A 14,297-nucleotide genomic window follows, 5' to 3' on the forward strand; every position below is an offset into this window, starting at 1 on the left:
CTTTGTATGCAGATCTGTTCATAAATTTACATTCCCCTGCAAGATGTTAATCTTAGTTTATATAGTGTGTTTGGTTTTTTTTTCTTTTTTTTTTTTTTTTTAAAGGAATAATAAAAGTTATTATTTTTTAATTTTACATTCTGAATGATTTTACTTTACGTTCCATTATGTTACAGGTCCTGCAAGCTTTGCAAATTTGAATTTGAATAATTATGATCTCTGTTTATTTTTTAAATATCTTAAACACCTTTGAAAAGGGGGACGTAAACATGAATATGTAAACTTATGAGCATAACCATAGAACCACTGTCCCTTGAATTTCAGGTGAGCAGTTCTGATGACTTGAAGGAGGAGCTTGAGAAATGTCTGGATGAAAACGTACAGCTGCAGGAACAGCTGGGAAGGAAGAACACAGAGCTGCACCAATCACATTCAGAGTAAGACAAACACAACTAGATTTGTCACTATTGTGTATTTACCAACATTCAACACATCTGCAGTTTATGTGCAGTGCAACATAAGGTATAGTTGCTAAGTTGTATTTGTGTACTTATCTCTCTCTCTCTCTCAGGCTAACTCAGTTGCGAATGGACAGAGAGAATGCAGAGTCTCATGTTAGAGAGCTGGAGGATCAGCTGGCAGGACTACAGGAGGAGCTGAGGAGAGAGACCGACAACAAGGCTCAAGCTGACACTATGCATATGGTGATCACAAATGCACAAATACACATAAGCCCCAGACTAAGGCTAAAATGGTCTGTGACTTCAAATCAAAATCTGTTTAGTGTTGGTGACAAGTGAAATGGGTTTATATTTTGAAACCTGTGAAAATTCTTACAAATGTTTCATTCACACATAATATACTCATTTGGCTGCTGACAAAAATTACAAAGTATTGGTAGTAAAATTATGTCATTATGTTGGTATTGAGATTATTAAAAAAAGTTATGATTTGTGTGTACAGGAGTTGATGGCAGTGAGAGCTGATTTGGCTGAAGCTGCAGTGCTGCGTCAGAAGCAGGATGACATTCTGAGGCAGAGAGAAAGGGAGCTGACTGCTCTAAAGGGGGCACTGAAAGATGAGGTCTCCACACATGACAAGGAGATAGAAGCTCTCAGAGAGCAGTACAGCCAAGATATGGAGCGACTACGAGCGAGCATGGAGCAGGTTTCACAGGTACGCATCCAAGGGTCTGCAAAATGTACAGGAAATTAGAGGCACTCAAGACAGAACCCTGGTGAACACCTATAATAAAAAAGTACAAGGAGCATTGTTAAAATTTGAAGCAGTTTGTGTAGGAATCATGGCGCACATATGTACAACAATATCTCTTTGCCTTAGTCTCAGGCAACTATTGAAGCTGAGCGTCACCGTGTGAACTCTACGGTAAGGTCTCTTCAGCAGCAATTGGAGGAGAGCAGAGATGAGGGAAACCACTGGAGAGAGCAGTTCCAGTCCAGCAGAGAAGAGCTCCGTAACACCAAACAAGAGTGAGTCACACTTACACTGGTTAGTTTATTGCTATAGTTTAATTAGTTTTGAATGACTCACTTTTTTTTTTTAAATATGTTTGTCTCTCCTTTTTCATTGAACGCATTTTGTCGGTGCAGTGGACAACGGGTTCAGCCTAAAGCAGAGTGAGATACACTCTCAGAGTAGATGAGACAAATTGTAGATTTGTAGAGATGTGATTGCAACTATTAGTATTTGTAAGTGTGATTTGTAGAGTCTTATACGGAAGAGGATTAGGGCCAAGCAATAATAAAAAAATAAAACCATCTCAAGATTAAAGTTGTTAAATTTCGAGAATAAACTCGTTAAATTACGAGAAAAAACTCTCGTAAAAATTTCTCGTAATTTAATGACTTTATTCGCAACATTTTCTCGACTTTTTTCTTGAAATTTAACGAGTTTTTTCTCGTAATTTAATGAGTTTATTCTCAACATTTTATCTCAACTTTTTTCTCGAAATTTAACGACTTTATTCTCAACATTTTATCTCGCTTTATTTCTCGAAATTTAACGATTTTTTTCTTGTAATTTAATGAGTTTATTCTCAACATTTTATCTCGACTTTTTTCTCGAAATTTAACAACTTTAATCTCAAGATGGGTTTTATTTTTGTTTTATTGCTCGGCCCTAATCCTCTTCCGTAGTCTTAAGATCCCGCAACCGTAATTTTAAAGAAATTATTTAATAATAAATTTAATAAATGTTTTTGTGTGATTTATTTTTAAGTGTACCAAATCACAAATCTAAAACATTAAATCCTTAATAAATTCAGAGGAACAAGCTGCTATACAATTTCATTCTGATTAACCTGTTTTATTAGATCAGGGGTGTCCAATCCTGCTCCTGGAGGGCCACTGTCCTGCAGAGTTTAGCTCCAACCCTAATTAAACACACCTGAACCAGCTATCATGGTCCTACTGTAGGCCAGAAACTTCTAGGAAGGTGTGTCAAGGCAAGTTGGAGCTAAACTCTGCAGGACAGTGGCCCTCCAGGACCGAGTTTGGACACCCCTGCATTAGATTATCACTAGTTCATCATTGCAAATAGTGAATAATTTGGAATCCTTCTGCTTATTTATTTATTTATTTATTTTCAGAAATACACTGCTAATCTACTAATTTAAACACACCAGCTAATTTCTCCATCTCTAAATGTTTTGCCTGTATCAGCAAGATGGCACCATTATTTGAGACAGAGTCTGATAAAATGTTCACATAGGGAACATTGCTTTTATCATTTTTAATCACATTATGGTGGATCTTGACACTAAATCAATAGTTTGTCCACCCAATATAACTCTATTAGCTCTATCAAATTTATAAGAAGTCCTCATGGATGTTTTAATAGCTGCTATACACAGCAGAATATGTACATATTTTATATTAATCACTAACATTTCATCAGTGTTTTGTATATTATGTTTATACTATGTGTATATACGGTATGCTAGGTTACTCCAGTCTCGTCTTGAGAAAGAGGAGTTTGAGGAGGAGCTGAAAGATCTGCAGGAGAAAATGACCACATTGAAACAGCAGATACCAGATCCCAAACAGACTCAGTCAGTCAGCCAGGTACATACAGTACACTCTAATCTGCTAGTGAATGTTAAATGAATAAATGTTCTCACATTAAGAATTAAAGTACTCATTGTATTTTCATAGGAACTTGAGCGTTGTCGTGCTGACCTGCAGAAGGCCCAAGCAGATTTGGATAAATTAAAAACAGATCTTGACAAGAAGACAATGGAAATAGTGTTATTAAAGAAGAGCAAACAGGAGCTTGAAGCAGAGCAGAAATATGAAATTGACAGGCTGACGGACCAGTCACGCAGAGATAAGGAAGAGCTCACAAAAGCTCACAAGAGGGCCAAACAGGTACAGTATGACTAAAATTACTATGACATAAAAACAGTTGACCTCCCTTTGTGTTATACATACTTATGATTTTTATAAACCTCCGACAGCTAGCTGAACCCTCATTGGTGGAGGACTTGCGCAGGGAGTTGAGTGACATGCGAGAGGAGGTGGGCCGACTGCGCAGTCAGCTGCTCTCAGCTGAAGAAGAGCTGCAGGCAGAGAGAGACAAACTCAGCTCTGCTCAAGCCCAAGCAAACAATCTTACACATGAGCACAAGGAACTCGAGGAAACCAATACGCGTATGAAGGAGAGGCTCACACGCCTCGAGGTTAGGACACGCATTAACATAAGCTACCTCTAAACTAACCTGGATACATTTGAAAACACTTTTTTTTTTTTTTTTTTTTGGCCTTCCATCCATGCTGAAACTATTTTTGTCTTGTGAAAATGTAGCTTTTTGAAGACATTCTCCTAAGTGTATAAATTTAAAAATGCTGTTGTAGAGTGGACTATTTGAACACAATGACATGTTTAGTCATGTGACACGTTGTACCGATGTTGCTAAAGATAAATTTTACTTTCCACTATCTTTATATTGCATTCCTGCAAAGATGAAAGAACATTTACTCTCTATTGCTATCCTTTGGCAAAAAAATATGTGTGTTTTACACACATGCAGTAAAAATTATGATGATTTTATGTTTTCCAATGTTTTTTTGCATTTTTCAACTTTTCATTATGCAGGAGAAACTTGAGGAAACGCTGAGAGCGTTTTGAAATAAAAAGACGTTTTCAAATGTATCTGCATTTTATGTAGACTTAGCCATAGTTATGTAATTGTACATCCTATTTTCCCTCTCACTCAGACTGCAACAATCTGTTTTCATCAGTTAATGGTTGAAAACTCGCACAATTATTGTGTTTTTATGATCCTATCCATCACTTTTGAAATCCCTAGTTGATATTATGCATTCAAACACACATTACTCATCTGTTCACTCTTTTCTCTGTTGTTTAACTGTCTGTCTCTGTAGTCTCAGCTGCAGGAGCGCATGTCTCAGAGTATTGAGGCTGAGCAGGAGCAACAGGAAGAGACCAGGAGACTGAGGCAGCAGCTGGAGGAGTCCAGACGTGAGAACTCCAGACTGGGCCTGGAGAGGGACGAGCTGGCTCGTAATCTGGAAGAGAAGGAGAAAGACAGAGAAGCAGTCCGCAAGGAGAACACGCAGCTCGATGACCAGAGGAGGCAGCAGGAGAGAGCGCTAGACAAACTCAATAAAGAAGTATGTGCTCATCAACACAAGTTTGTCGTTTTTCATTGTTATTAGTCGGTCTTTTACTTTCTTTCTCTTCTAATCTCCTTCTTTTGTTTCCTCCTGCCCCTTTCCCTCACTTTTTCTTTGTCAGATGGAACGCCTGTCTGCAGCATCCCGTGAGGAGGTGCGGCTCCTGCAGGCTCAGCTGGATGAGCAAAGAGAGAAGTGGAGGAAAGAGCAGCAGGACTTGAATAAAAACACCAAAGAGAAGCTCAGTGAGCTGGAGAGAGCTCAGAGCACCATTCTTTCCCTACAGGAGGAGGTGCCACAGTCATACAAATATTCTTACTTTTGAATTTGTCCAAGCAAATTAATCAGTCAACAATTTGTGCTCATTCAATTTTGTTTGTTTTTAGTTGGCCCGTCAAAAGAAGGAGCTGTTCTCAAGTTATGAGGATCGAGACAATGCTTTATTAGATAAAGAGCTGCTCACCAACCGCCTCAAACATCTGGAGAGTGAGATAGAGACTCAGCGTACCACACAAAACGACCGTTCACGAGAGATCCGCAGTTTGGAGGTGTGTGTATCACTTTCACATTTCCACATCTGGTATTTAAAGAGTCTGGTGTCTAATGTTGTTGGTACTGTATGTTATGTTTGTCTCCACCTGCAGGACAAAATCAAACATTTGGAGCTTGAGTTGGATGAGGAGAAGAACAGTGCAGAGATGCTGACAGAAAGAATCACCAGGAGCCGAGATCAGGTATATATAAATGGTTATCATCAGTGGACATTGCGGACTTAGCCCATAATGCCATATTATAAAACAGAACTACTGTACCAGAGTAAATAATTATTAAGAAAAAGGAAAATAAATGCTTTAATATAAATGTGGTGCTGCGTGTAGATTGAACAGCTGCGTGCAGAGCTCATGCAAGAACGATCCTCCAAACAAGACCTGGAGCTGGACAAAAATGCTCTGGAGAGACAGGTATGCCTCATGACCATCCAACAGAATGGTAGATTTATCTGTCATAGTGTATGTTGCATTATCTTAGACTGAGTTTCTGTAGTAATAAGTGTGATATGATTGTGCATTGATTCAGATTGGCCACAGGATTTCATCTAATCTGCATCTCTTTCAGATAAAGGAGTATAAGTCTCGTGTAGCGGAGATGGAGGGCCAGTCACGTTCCTCTAATGGCATGTCTCAGCTGGAGAGCAAAATCCAGGAACTCGAGGAACGACTGCGCACAGAGGAGAGGTAAACAAAGGACCTAATGAACTAAAGTTATAAAACCACTACTATGAAGTGGCAGAAACAATTACATTACCCACAAAGCACTACAGAATGCTTGAGAAAAGCACTCCTTTTAATCACTCTATGCTGCTAGAAAATACACAGACTGCAGTTAGTAGAGCAGTTCCCGAAAACCTCTAGTTAAGTTAATGAACTTAAATAATTTAACTACATTTTATTAAATTATTTTAAATTACATTTGGGAAATGGCCAGGAGGTTTATTTGCTACTTGAACAGATTTTAATTTGCCCTGCCAATATTTTCACTGGCCTCACTACAAAAAAAGTTTACTTTTTTTTTTTTTTTTTTTTTTTTAATTACATTTTTAAAAAAGTTGTTTTAAAGGTGCCCTCGAATGAAAAATTGAATTTATCTTGGCATAGTCAAACAACAAGAGTTCAGTACATGGAAATGACATACAGTGAGTCTCAAACTCCATTGTTTCCTCCTCCTTATATAAATCTCATTTGTTTAAAAGATCTCAGAAGAACAGGTGAATCTCAACATAACACAGACTGTTACGTAACAGTCGGGGTGTACGCCCCCAATATTTGCATATGCCAGCCCATGTTCCCAACATTATGAAAGGCATTAGACAAGGGCAGCCAGTATTAACGTCTGGATCTGTGCACAGCTGAATCATCAGACTAGGTAAGCAAGCAAGAACAATAGCGAAAAATAGCAGATGGAGCAATAATAACTGACATGATCCATGATAACATGATATTTTTAGTGATATTTGTAAATTGTCTTTCTAAATGTTTAGTTAGCATGTTGCTAATGTACCGTTAAATGTGGTGAAAGTTACCATCGTTTTTTATTGTATTCATGGAGACAAGAGAGCCGTCGCTATTTTCATTTTTAAACACTTGCAGTCTGTATAATGCATAAACACAACTTCATTCTTTATAATTCTCTCCAACAGTGTAGCATTAGCCGTTAGCCACGGAGCACAGCCTCAGACTCATTCAGAATCAAATGTAAACAATATAACAGTATATAATACTCACATAATCCGACGCATGCATGCCGCATGCATGACAAGCACTTTGTAAAGATCCATTTGAGGGTTATATTTGCTGTGTAAACTTTGTTTATGCACTGTTCAAGGCAAGCGCGAGCTCCGTGGGTGTGGAGCATGAGAATTAAAGGGCCAGTAGCCCTGAATCGGCTCATTTATAATGATGCCCCAAAATAAGCAGTTAAAAAAATTAATAAAAAAAAAATCTATGGGGTATTTTGAGCTGAAACTTCACAGACACATTCAGGGGACACCTTAGACTTATATTACATCTTTTTAAAAAAAGTTCTAGGGCACCTTTAATGTTTTATTTACATAAAATAACAATATTAAAACAGCACCTGAAGAATCTTAAGTGCAAGAAAACTCTCAATACACTACAAATTCAGAACATCCTGAGGTACAAGCACATAGTTGTGTTTTTTTCAGAGAGAAGACCTCTGTACTGTCCTCTCAGCGACGGTTGGAGAGGAAACTAAAGGAGCTGAACATCACCTTAGATGAGGAGAGACAGCAGCACACGGAGCAGAGAGACCAGGTGAATCAAACACACCTTACATGTACACATATGAGCAATGTGTCTTCTTCTACAACATGTGATGATCCGTGTATGTGGTTGAGAGTCCTGTGGAGTGATTCTGTGTTTAATGCATGTTGTGGTCCTGCAGCTGACTCTGCGTGTGAAGGCTCTGAAGCGGCAGGTGGATGAGGGAGAGGCTGAGGCAGAGCGGCTGGAGGGATTGAGGAGGAAGGCCATCAGAGACATGGAGGAGCAGCAGGAACAGAAGGAGGCGCTGCAGTCCAGGGTCACAGCGCTAGAGAATGAACTCAAGTAAGTGTGTGTGACTGAGTGTATGAAGTCTTTTATTTTTTCTTCATATAAATCAGAGTTCATGTTTGGAATACTGAATTATTTTTTAATTAAAGAGCAATTATGGATGTGCTGAATGTGTTTGTTGCAGTGTTCAGAATAAGACCTACAGTATATTACTTTATACATCTATCAGTATCACATACAAGCCGCTTCTCAGTCTCAACTCTCGGGGCTCTATGATTTCCTCTATGATTTCCACGGAATCCAGTCATAAAAGCAGAATTTACTGTATAATGCGGAATGTCACGCAATTTGTCAAATTTTGGATGAATAAATCAAAAGTAGGACAGTACACTTAAATCACTTCGCAATATGGACTAGTGTCTGTGAATATTAAACTGCAAGAAAACTATTTAAATATGAATCCTACATGTTCTGCGTGTCTCTGTGAATGAATGGCGCAGACACGTGAATACTGTACATGTATTACACACATTGAAACACACGTGATGCTTGCGGTGTTACTATATGACGACACGAACACATGAATCTCCAGAGCTGCTCTGAGACATTTCATGTTTCATTTGAGAAAAACTTGTCATTTCATATACACACAGAAACTTTAATATCTTCACGCCAAACCATCAAAATAAAAATTCAGTATAACACGTGACAGAAATATTTTAGGATATTGTATGTACTATTGTACAGTATAATGTATGTCTTAATGTAATGGTGCTTCTACTACTGATAATAACAACAATATAATAATTATTAAAACTTTTTTTTTTTAAAGGAATAATAAAAAATTTTCTTCCATGTTTAAATTTTAACAGTAAACCTCTGTTGTGCAGCACCCTGTTTGCCAAAAAAATGAAATTGTTTATTTAAATTGAATTTGATTAAAATGAATTACATTTTTATGGTTTCATTTGATTGCCAGAAAGAGTAAAATACATAACACAGAATTTCTGAAAAAAAAAAATTATATGGCATTATTATTGTATACAAATTAATAAATTAAGTTTTTTTTTTATTATTATTATTATTATTATTATTAATTCAATTACTTGGACAAAATTAAAACTGAATATGAGGAAAAAAAATATTCTATTGCATTTATTTGTACTGTTTTTTGAAGAAAAATAATTCTTATATTATTACAGTCTTTTTACTTGTTTTTTATGAAAATAACATTTTGCATTACAGAAAGGTCATTTTTTGTTTGTATATGCTGTCAATTAGAAAATTGGTAATTGGCCAGCTCAAACAGACTCAAAACACATCTTTTTACCTATGCATTTGCTGATTGAGCACTGTGCTATGTCCGTACTGTTTGCGTTTTATTTACAAACACATTTTTTTTTTTATTCTTTTAATTCCTTTTCCTGTTTTTATTTCATTTTTTAATGTATTTTATATCTTTTATGTATCATCTTGTTATTTCTGACTTTTAATGCATTTTAAATATTGCTGTCTGGTTGAAAGAGCTGGGAGAATTATGAAGAAAGCATTTGTGATTAGGTTAAAATTTGGTAAATTTGGATAAGGGGACAAACCATGGGGAAATTTGAGCTGTGGTGCATGGTTAAGATATCTCTGGATTACAGTCAGGATACTTTCCAAAGGGGGAAATTTCCAAAGGGGAAATTTGAACTGTGTTTCATAGATAAAATATCTCCGGAAGGGGGATTAGGGCTGTGTGGTGCAGTTTGAGGTGTCTTGGCAAAAGGGAAGATTAAAACTTTGTTTATCAGTTTGAAGTGCCTTAACAGGTAGCAGTCCTGTCGTGTGAGGAAGATCCATTTAGATCTGCTCTGATGGATAGATCCGTTTAGATCCACTCTGACGGACGACAACAACAACAACAACAAAAAAACTCTCTAAGACTTCCTAGCTCATCCATCCAGATAGCAAAATTCTCTGTTTTTACTGTTATTTCTATTCCTTATGTTCTATTTTTAATATTCCTGTTTATTTAAAGCACTTTGAATTACCATTGTGTATGAAATGTGCTATACATATAAAATTGCCTTGCCTTGCCTTGTCTTTTGGCATTAAAAAAAAACTACTGTCAGGATTTACTAAAGACACGCAGTGAAAATTTGCGCTGAAAAGCCATGGACACATATTGTTGTGTCTGACCTTATTACATATGCATTTTTAGGAGTTTCCCTCTCAAACACAAAATTTATGGGAGGATTTAAATGAATTATGCAAGGTGATTTACTAAGGTTTGTGCTAGTCAATTTACTGGTATTTGCGCCATTATTTGCCGCCCAAAAAAGGATGTCTTAAACCAGCTGCTCTTGGTAGATTGTGTTGTTCATTATGGAAATGATGCAGCTGCGTCTGTTTTTTAATTTGCCTTTAATAAATTGCCTTATTTCATCATCAGGAGGAAGATCCAGCAGGCCAGACAGTCAGTTCTGGAGTCTTCAGTGCTCAGCTCTGAGGATGATGATGATGATGGATTGTATGACCATTCCAGCATAACCTCCATCCTCACCGAGAGCAATTTACAGACCAGTTCCTGCTAAAGTCGAGAGAGGAATCTTATCTGTGGAATGGGGTGTGAATGAGAGCTGCCCGTTGAAACGGTACATAAAAGGAAAAGGATTGATTCTTCATTCGTGGACACAGAGTAACTTCAGTCCTGCGCTAAAATAAATAATAGATACTGAATCTCGAGTCTTCTGGTTTTCACCCCTGAGCTTTAACTGCTGTAACACATCAACCCCAATTATTGTGCAATCTGGGGTTAAACTTTTTTCTGTCCATAAACCTGGACAACATCTTTTCATATACTAAAGACAATTGACATTTTATCTGTCAATGAGTCTAATGGATTTCAGGCATTATTCATCTAGACCTCAGGTCCACCTTAGAGACCCTTTTGAAAGAAAAGCCTTAATGATCCCTTTAGGTCAGCGTATAGTGTAAAAAAAAGTAATTTTAGAGGAGATCAGTTCAGAGTTTAAGCCATTTAGAAACTGAACTGAGAATATAAGACAATTTGAGTCATTATGGTTTATTACTTGAAGTAATTAGGGATAAATAGAAGAAACAAGAAGCTTACTTTTGTATAAAGTGAATGAATGAAAGGAATCATGATTGAATTTTGTTTTAAGGGCCCAGAGACCAATCATGAGCACTGATTTCATTTGGTATATGTTAAAAGAGACTGATAGGAGATGAAGGATATCAGGGTATTAGTAGAAGGGAAAGGAACACATCAATGAAATATTTTCCAAAAATGCCAGTTAACACAGAGTAGTCATGTGAATGGAAGAAATATGTATAAAAAGTAAATGTTTGTCATTATAGTGTAGTATAGCAAAAGCAACACAAATAACAATGCAGTTAATAGTCCAAAACATGCATCTAAAAATTGTGAACCTGTTTTACATTTCTTACAGGTGAGAAATAGTAAATCTGTTTAGTAACAAAAAAGCTGTAATATGTCATTAGCCTCCAGCTCTTCATAATATACTTATTTTTTTGTTTACAGAGTGAAAAGGCATATCTATAGGTACGAGTGAATCAGTACTACACAGATGCATCACGGTTTATAACAATATAATCACAATAAAGATATTTACATTTCAGTTCCTTTATTTACCAACATTTCTATATAAAACAATGAACTTAAAGAATGAGCAAGTTCAATACTGACTTAACCGTAGCAAATGTCATTTAGCGTTATAAAATAGCTGATTTTTTTTTTTTTTTTTTTTTAAATCAATTGTACTGTGAAATTGTCTTTTCTTATGCAACTACTAAAGCACAACCAGTTTTTCCATTTCCACCAAAACTGTTATTTGTTAACTGGCAGGCGAAAAAAACAAACAAAAAAAACAAGATCAGTGTTTATGTTCTATCATGCCTAATGGAAAAACAATGACTAATTAATTTAGTTTGTTTACAGCACATGATATACTGTTGTGAACTTCAATGTATAATATTGAAGCAGATTTATATAAAGTAACAGCACAACTGATATTTCCTACCGTTCATACAGTAGTTGTCCTATAATCCTGTAGTGGAAAAATTTGGCGTTTCTTGATACCAAGCTGCCTTTTCTCGTCTATATCTACAGTACTTTATCTATGCACTCCTCATCTGATTCACATGAATGGAAAACCACTACAACGCCTTGTATATCTAATAATTATTTTTTTGCAATTGTTCTTGTTCCAAAGTATATGAGAATGATTTGTGTACTTGTATTTTGTATATATTTGTAATAGAATTTGCATCACGCACTGATCAAATCAAAGGTTTGTATTTTTCTGGAAGTAAAACCTTTTCTATCAAAAATAAATTCAGTACTTTAATAGATCCTCTCTATTGTCTTTTTTTATGGTGTGCCTATTAATTGCAGTTATACTTGTATTTTGTACATACTGTAGCTGATGTGTATCATAGATACACACCGATCAGGCATAACATGACCATAACATAACATTTTATTCACAGGTGAAGTGAATAACACTGATTATCTCTTCATCGCAGCACCTGTTAGTGGGTGGCATATATTAGGCAGCAAGTGAACATTTTATCCACAAAGTTGATGTATTAGAAGCAGGAAAAATGGGCAAAGGTCCAAATTGTGATGGCTAGATGACTCGGTCAGAGCATCTCCAATACTGCAGCTTTTGTGGGGTTTTCCTGGTCGGCATTGGTCAGTATCTATCAAAAGTGGTCCAAGGAAGGAACAGTGGTGAACCGGCGACAGGGTCTTGGGTGGCCGTGGCTCGATGCATGTAGAGAGCAAAGGCTGGCCTGTGTGATCCGATCCAAAAGATGAGCAAATGTATCTCAAATTGCTCAAGAAGTTAAAGGTGCCCTAGAATGTTTTTTCACAAGATGTAATATAAGTCTAAGGTTTCCCCTAAATGTGTCTGTGAAGTTTTGGCTCAAAATACCCCATAGATTTTTTTTAAATAAATTTTTTTAACTGCCTATTTTGGGGCATCATTAAATATGCACCGATTCAGGCTGCGGCCCATTTAAATCCTCACGATCCCTGCCCCCAAGCTCTCGACTATAAAACAGTGCATAAACAAATTTCACACAGCTAATATAACCCTCAAATGGATCTTTACAAAATGTTCGTCATGCATGCTGCATGCATGCTTCGGATAATGTAAGTATAGTATTTATTTGGATGTTTACATTTGATTCTGAATGAGTCTGAATGATAGTATGCTCTGTGGCTAAAGCTAACATTATACACTGTTGGAGAGATTTATAAAGAATGAAGTTGTGTTTGAATTATACAGACTGCAAGTGTTTAATAATGAAAATAGCGACGGCTCTTGTCTCCATGAATACAGTAAGAAACGATGGTAACTTTAACCACATTTAACAGTACATTAGCAACATGCTAACGAAACATTTAGAAAGACAATTTACAAATATCACTACAAATATAATGTTATCATGGATCATGTCAGTTATTATTGCTCCATCTGCCATTTTTCATTATTGTCCTTGCTTGCTTACCTAGTCTGATGATTCAGCTGTGCACATCCAGATGTCCTGCCCTTGTCTAATGCCTTGAACATGGGCTGGCATATGCAAATATTGGGGCGTACATATTAATGATCCCGACTGTTATGTAACAGTCGGTGTTATGTTGAGATTCGCCTGTTCTTCGGAGGTCTTTTAAACAAATGAGATTTATATAAGAAGGAGGAAACAATGATGTTTGAGACTCACTGTATGTCATTTCCATGTACTGAACTCTTGTTATTCAACTTTGCCAAGGTCAATTCAATTTTAAATTCTATGGCACCTTTAATGCTGGTTCTGATAGAAAGGTGTCAGAATACACAGTGCACCACAGTTTGTTGTGTATGGGGCTGCACAGCCGCAGACCAGTCAGGGTGCCCATGCTGACCCTTGTCCACCGCTACAGTTGGGCATTTGAGCATCAGAACAATTGAAGAAGGAGGCCTGGTCTGATGAATCACGTTTTCTTTTACATCATGTGGATGGCCGGGTGCGTGTGTGTCACTTACCTGGGGAACACATGGCACCAGGATGCACTATGGGAAGAAGGCAAGCTGGCAGAGGCAGTGTGATGCTTGGGGCAATGTTCTGCTGGGAAACCTTGGGTTCTGCCATCCAAGTGGATGTTACATTGACATGTACCACCTACCTAATGGTTCAGGAATGGTTTGACAAGAACATCAATGAGTTTGAGGTGTTGTCTTGGCCTCCAAATTCCCCAGATCTCAATCCATTCGAGCATCTGTAGGATGTGCTGAACAAACAAATCTGATCCATGGAGGCTCCACCTCACAACATACAGGACTTAAAGGATCTGCTGCTAACATCTTTGAGCAAGATACCACAGCACACCTTCAGGGGTCTAGTGGAGTCCATGCCTTGATGTGTCAGGGCTGTTTTGGCAGCAAAACAGGACCAACACAATATTAGGAAGTTGGTCATAATGTTATGCCTGATCGGTGTATGGTACAATTAAGCATTGTACACTGGATCTTCAAAATGTCCTTATCCACCTTAT

At 37.1% G+C, this 14,297-nt stretch overlaps 1 protein-coding gene across 3 annotated transcripts in view; it reads left to right on the forward strand.

Annotated features, from left to right (window-relative positions):
- Positions 1 to 12,083, forward strand: part of LOC137027732 (cingulin) — a 30,576-nt gene extending 18,493 nt beyond the window's left edge. For 2 of the 3 annotated variants that reach the window (XM_067396132.1, XM_067396141.1), the window contains exons 6-21: positions 325 to 437; positions 572 to 704; positions 964 to 1,176; positions 1,342 to 1,490; positions 2,963 to 3,083; positions 3,174 to 3,386; positions 3,476 to 3,697; positions 4,404 to 4,652; positions 4,777 to 4,947; positions 5,042 to 5,203; positions 5,300 to 5,389; positions 5,534 to 5,617; positions 5,772 to 5,890; positions 7,378 to 7,486; positions 7,617 to 7,780; positions 10,161 to 12,083. In XM_067396132.1, coding sequence (XP_067252233.1) covers positions 325 to 437; positions 572 to 704; positions 964 to 1,176; positions 1,342 to 1,490; positions 2,963 to 3,083; positions 3,174 to 3,386; positions 3,476 to 3,697; positions 4,404 to 4,652; positions 4,777 to 4,947; positions 5,042 to 5,203; positions 5,300 to 5,389; positions 5,534 to 5,617; positions 5,772 to 5,890; positions 7,378 to 7,486; positions 7,617 to 7,780; positions 10,161 to 10,302 — 2,454 coding nt within the window. In that variant the 3' untranslated portion in view covers positions 10,303 to 12,083. The remainder of the gene's footprint in view (positions 1 to 324; positions 438 to 571; positions 705 to 963; positions 1,177 to 1,341; positions 1,491 to 2,962; positions 3,084 to 3,173; positions 3,387 to 3,475; positions 3,698 to 4,403; positions 4,653 to 4,776; positions 4,948 to 5,041; positions 5,204 to 5,299; positions 5,390 to 5,533; positions 5,618 to 5,771; positions 5,891 to 7,377; positions 7,487 to 7,616; positions 7,781 to 10,160) is intronic. The other variant, XR_010896076.1, reaches the window with a different exon arrangement.
- Positions 12,084 to 14,297: the final 2,214 nt, after the last annotated feature.

Source organism: Chanodichthys erythropterus, chromosome 2 (genome assembly GCF_024489055.1).
Source record: "Chanodichthys erythropterus isolate Z2021 chromosome 2, ASM2448905v1, whole genome shotgun sequence".
Taxonomy (NCBI): Eukaryota; Metazoa; Chordata; class Actinopteri; order Cypriniformes; family Xenocyprididae; genus Chanodichthys; species Chanodichthys erythropterus.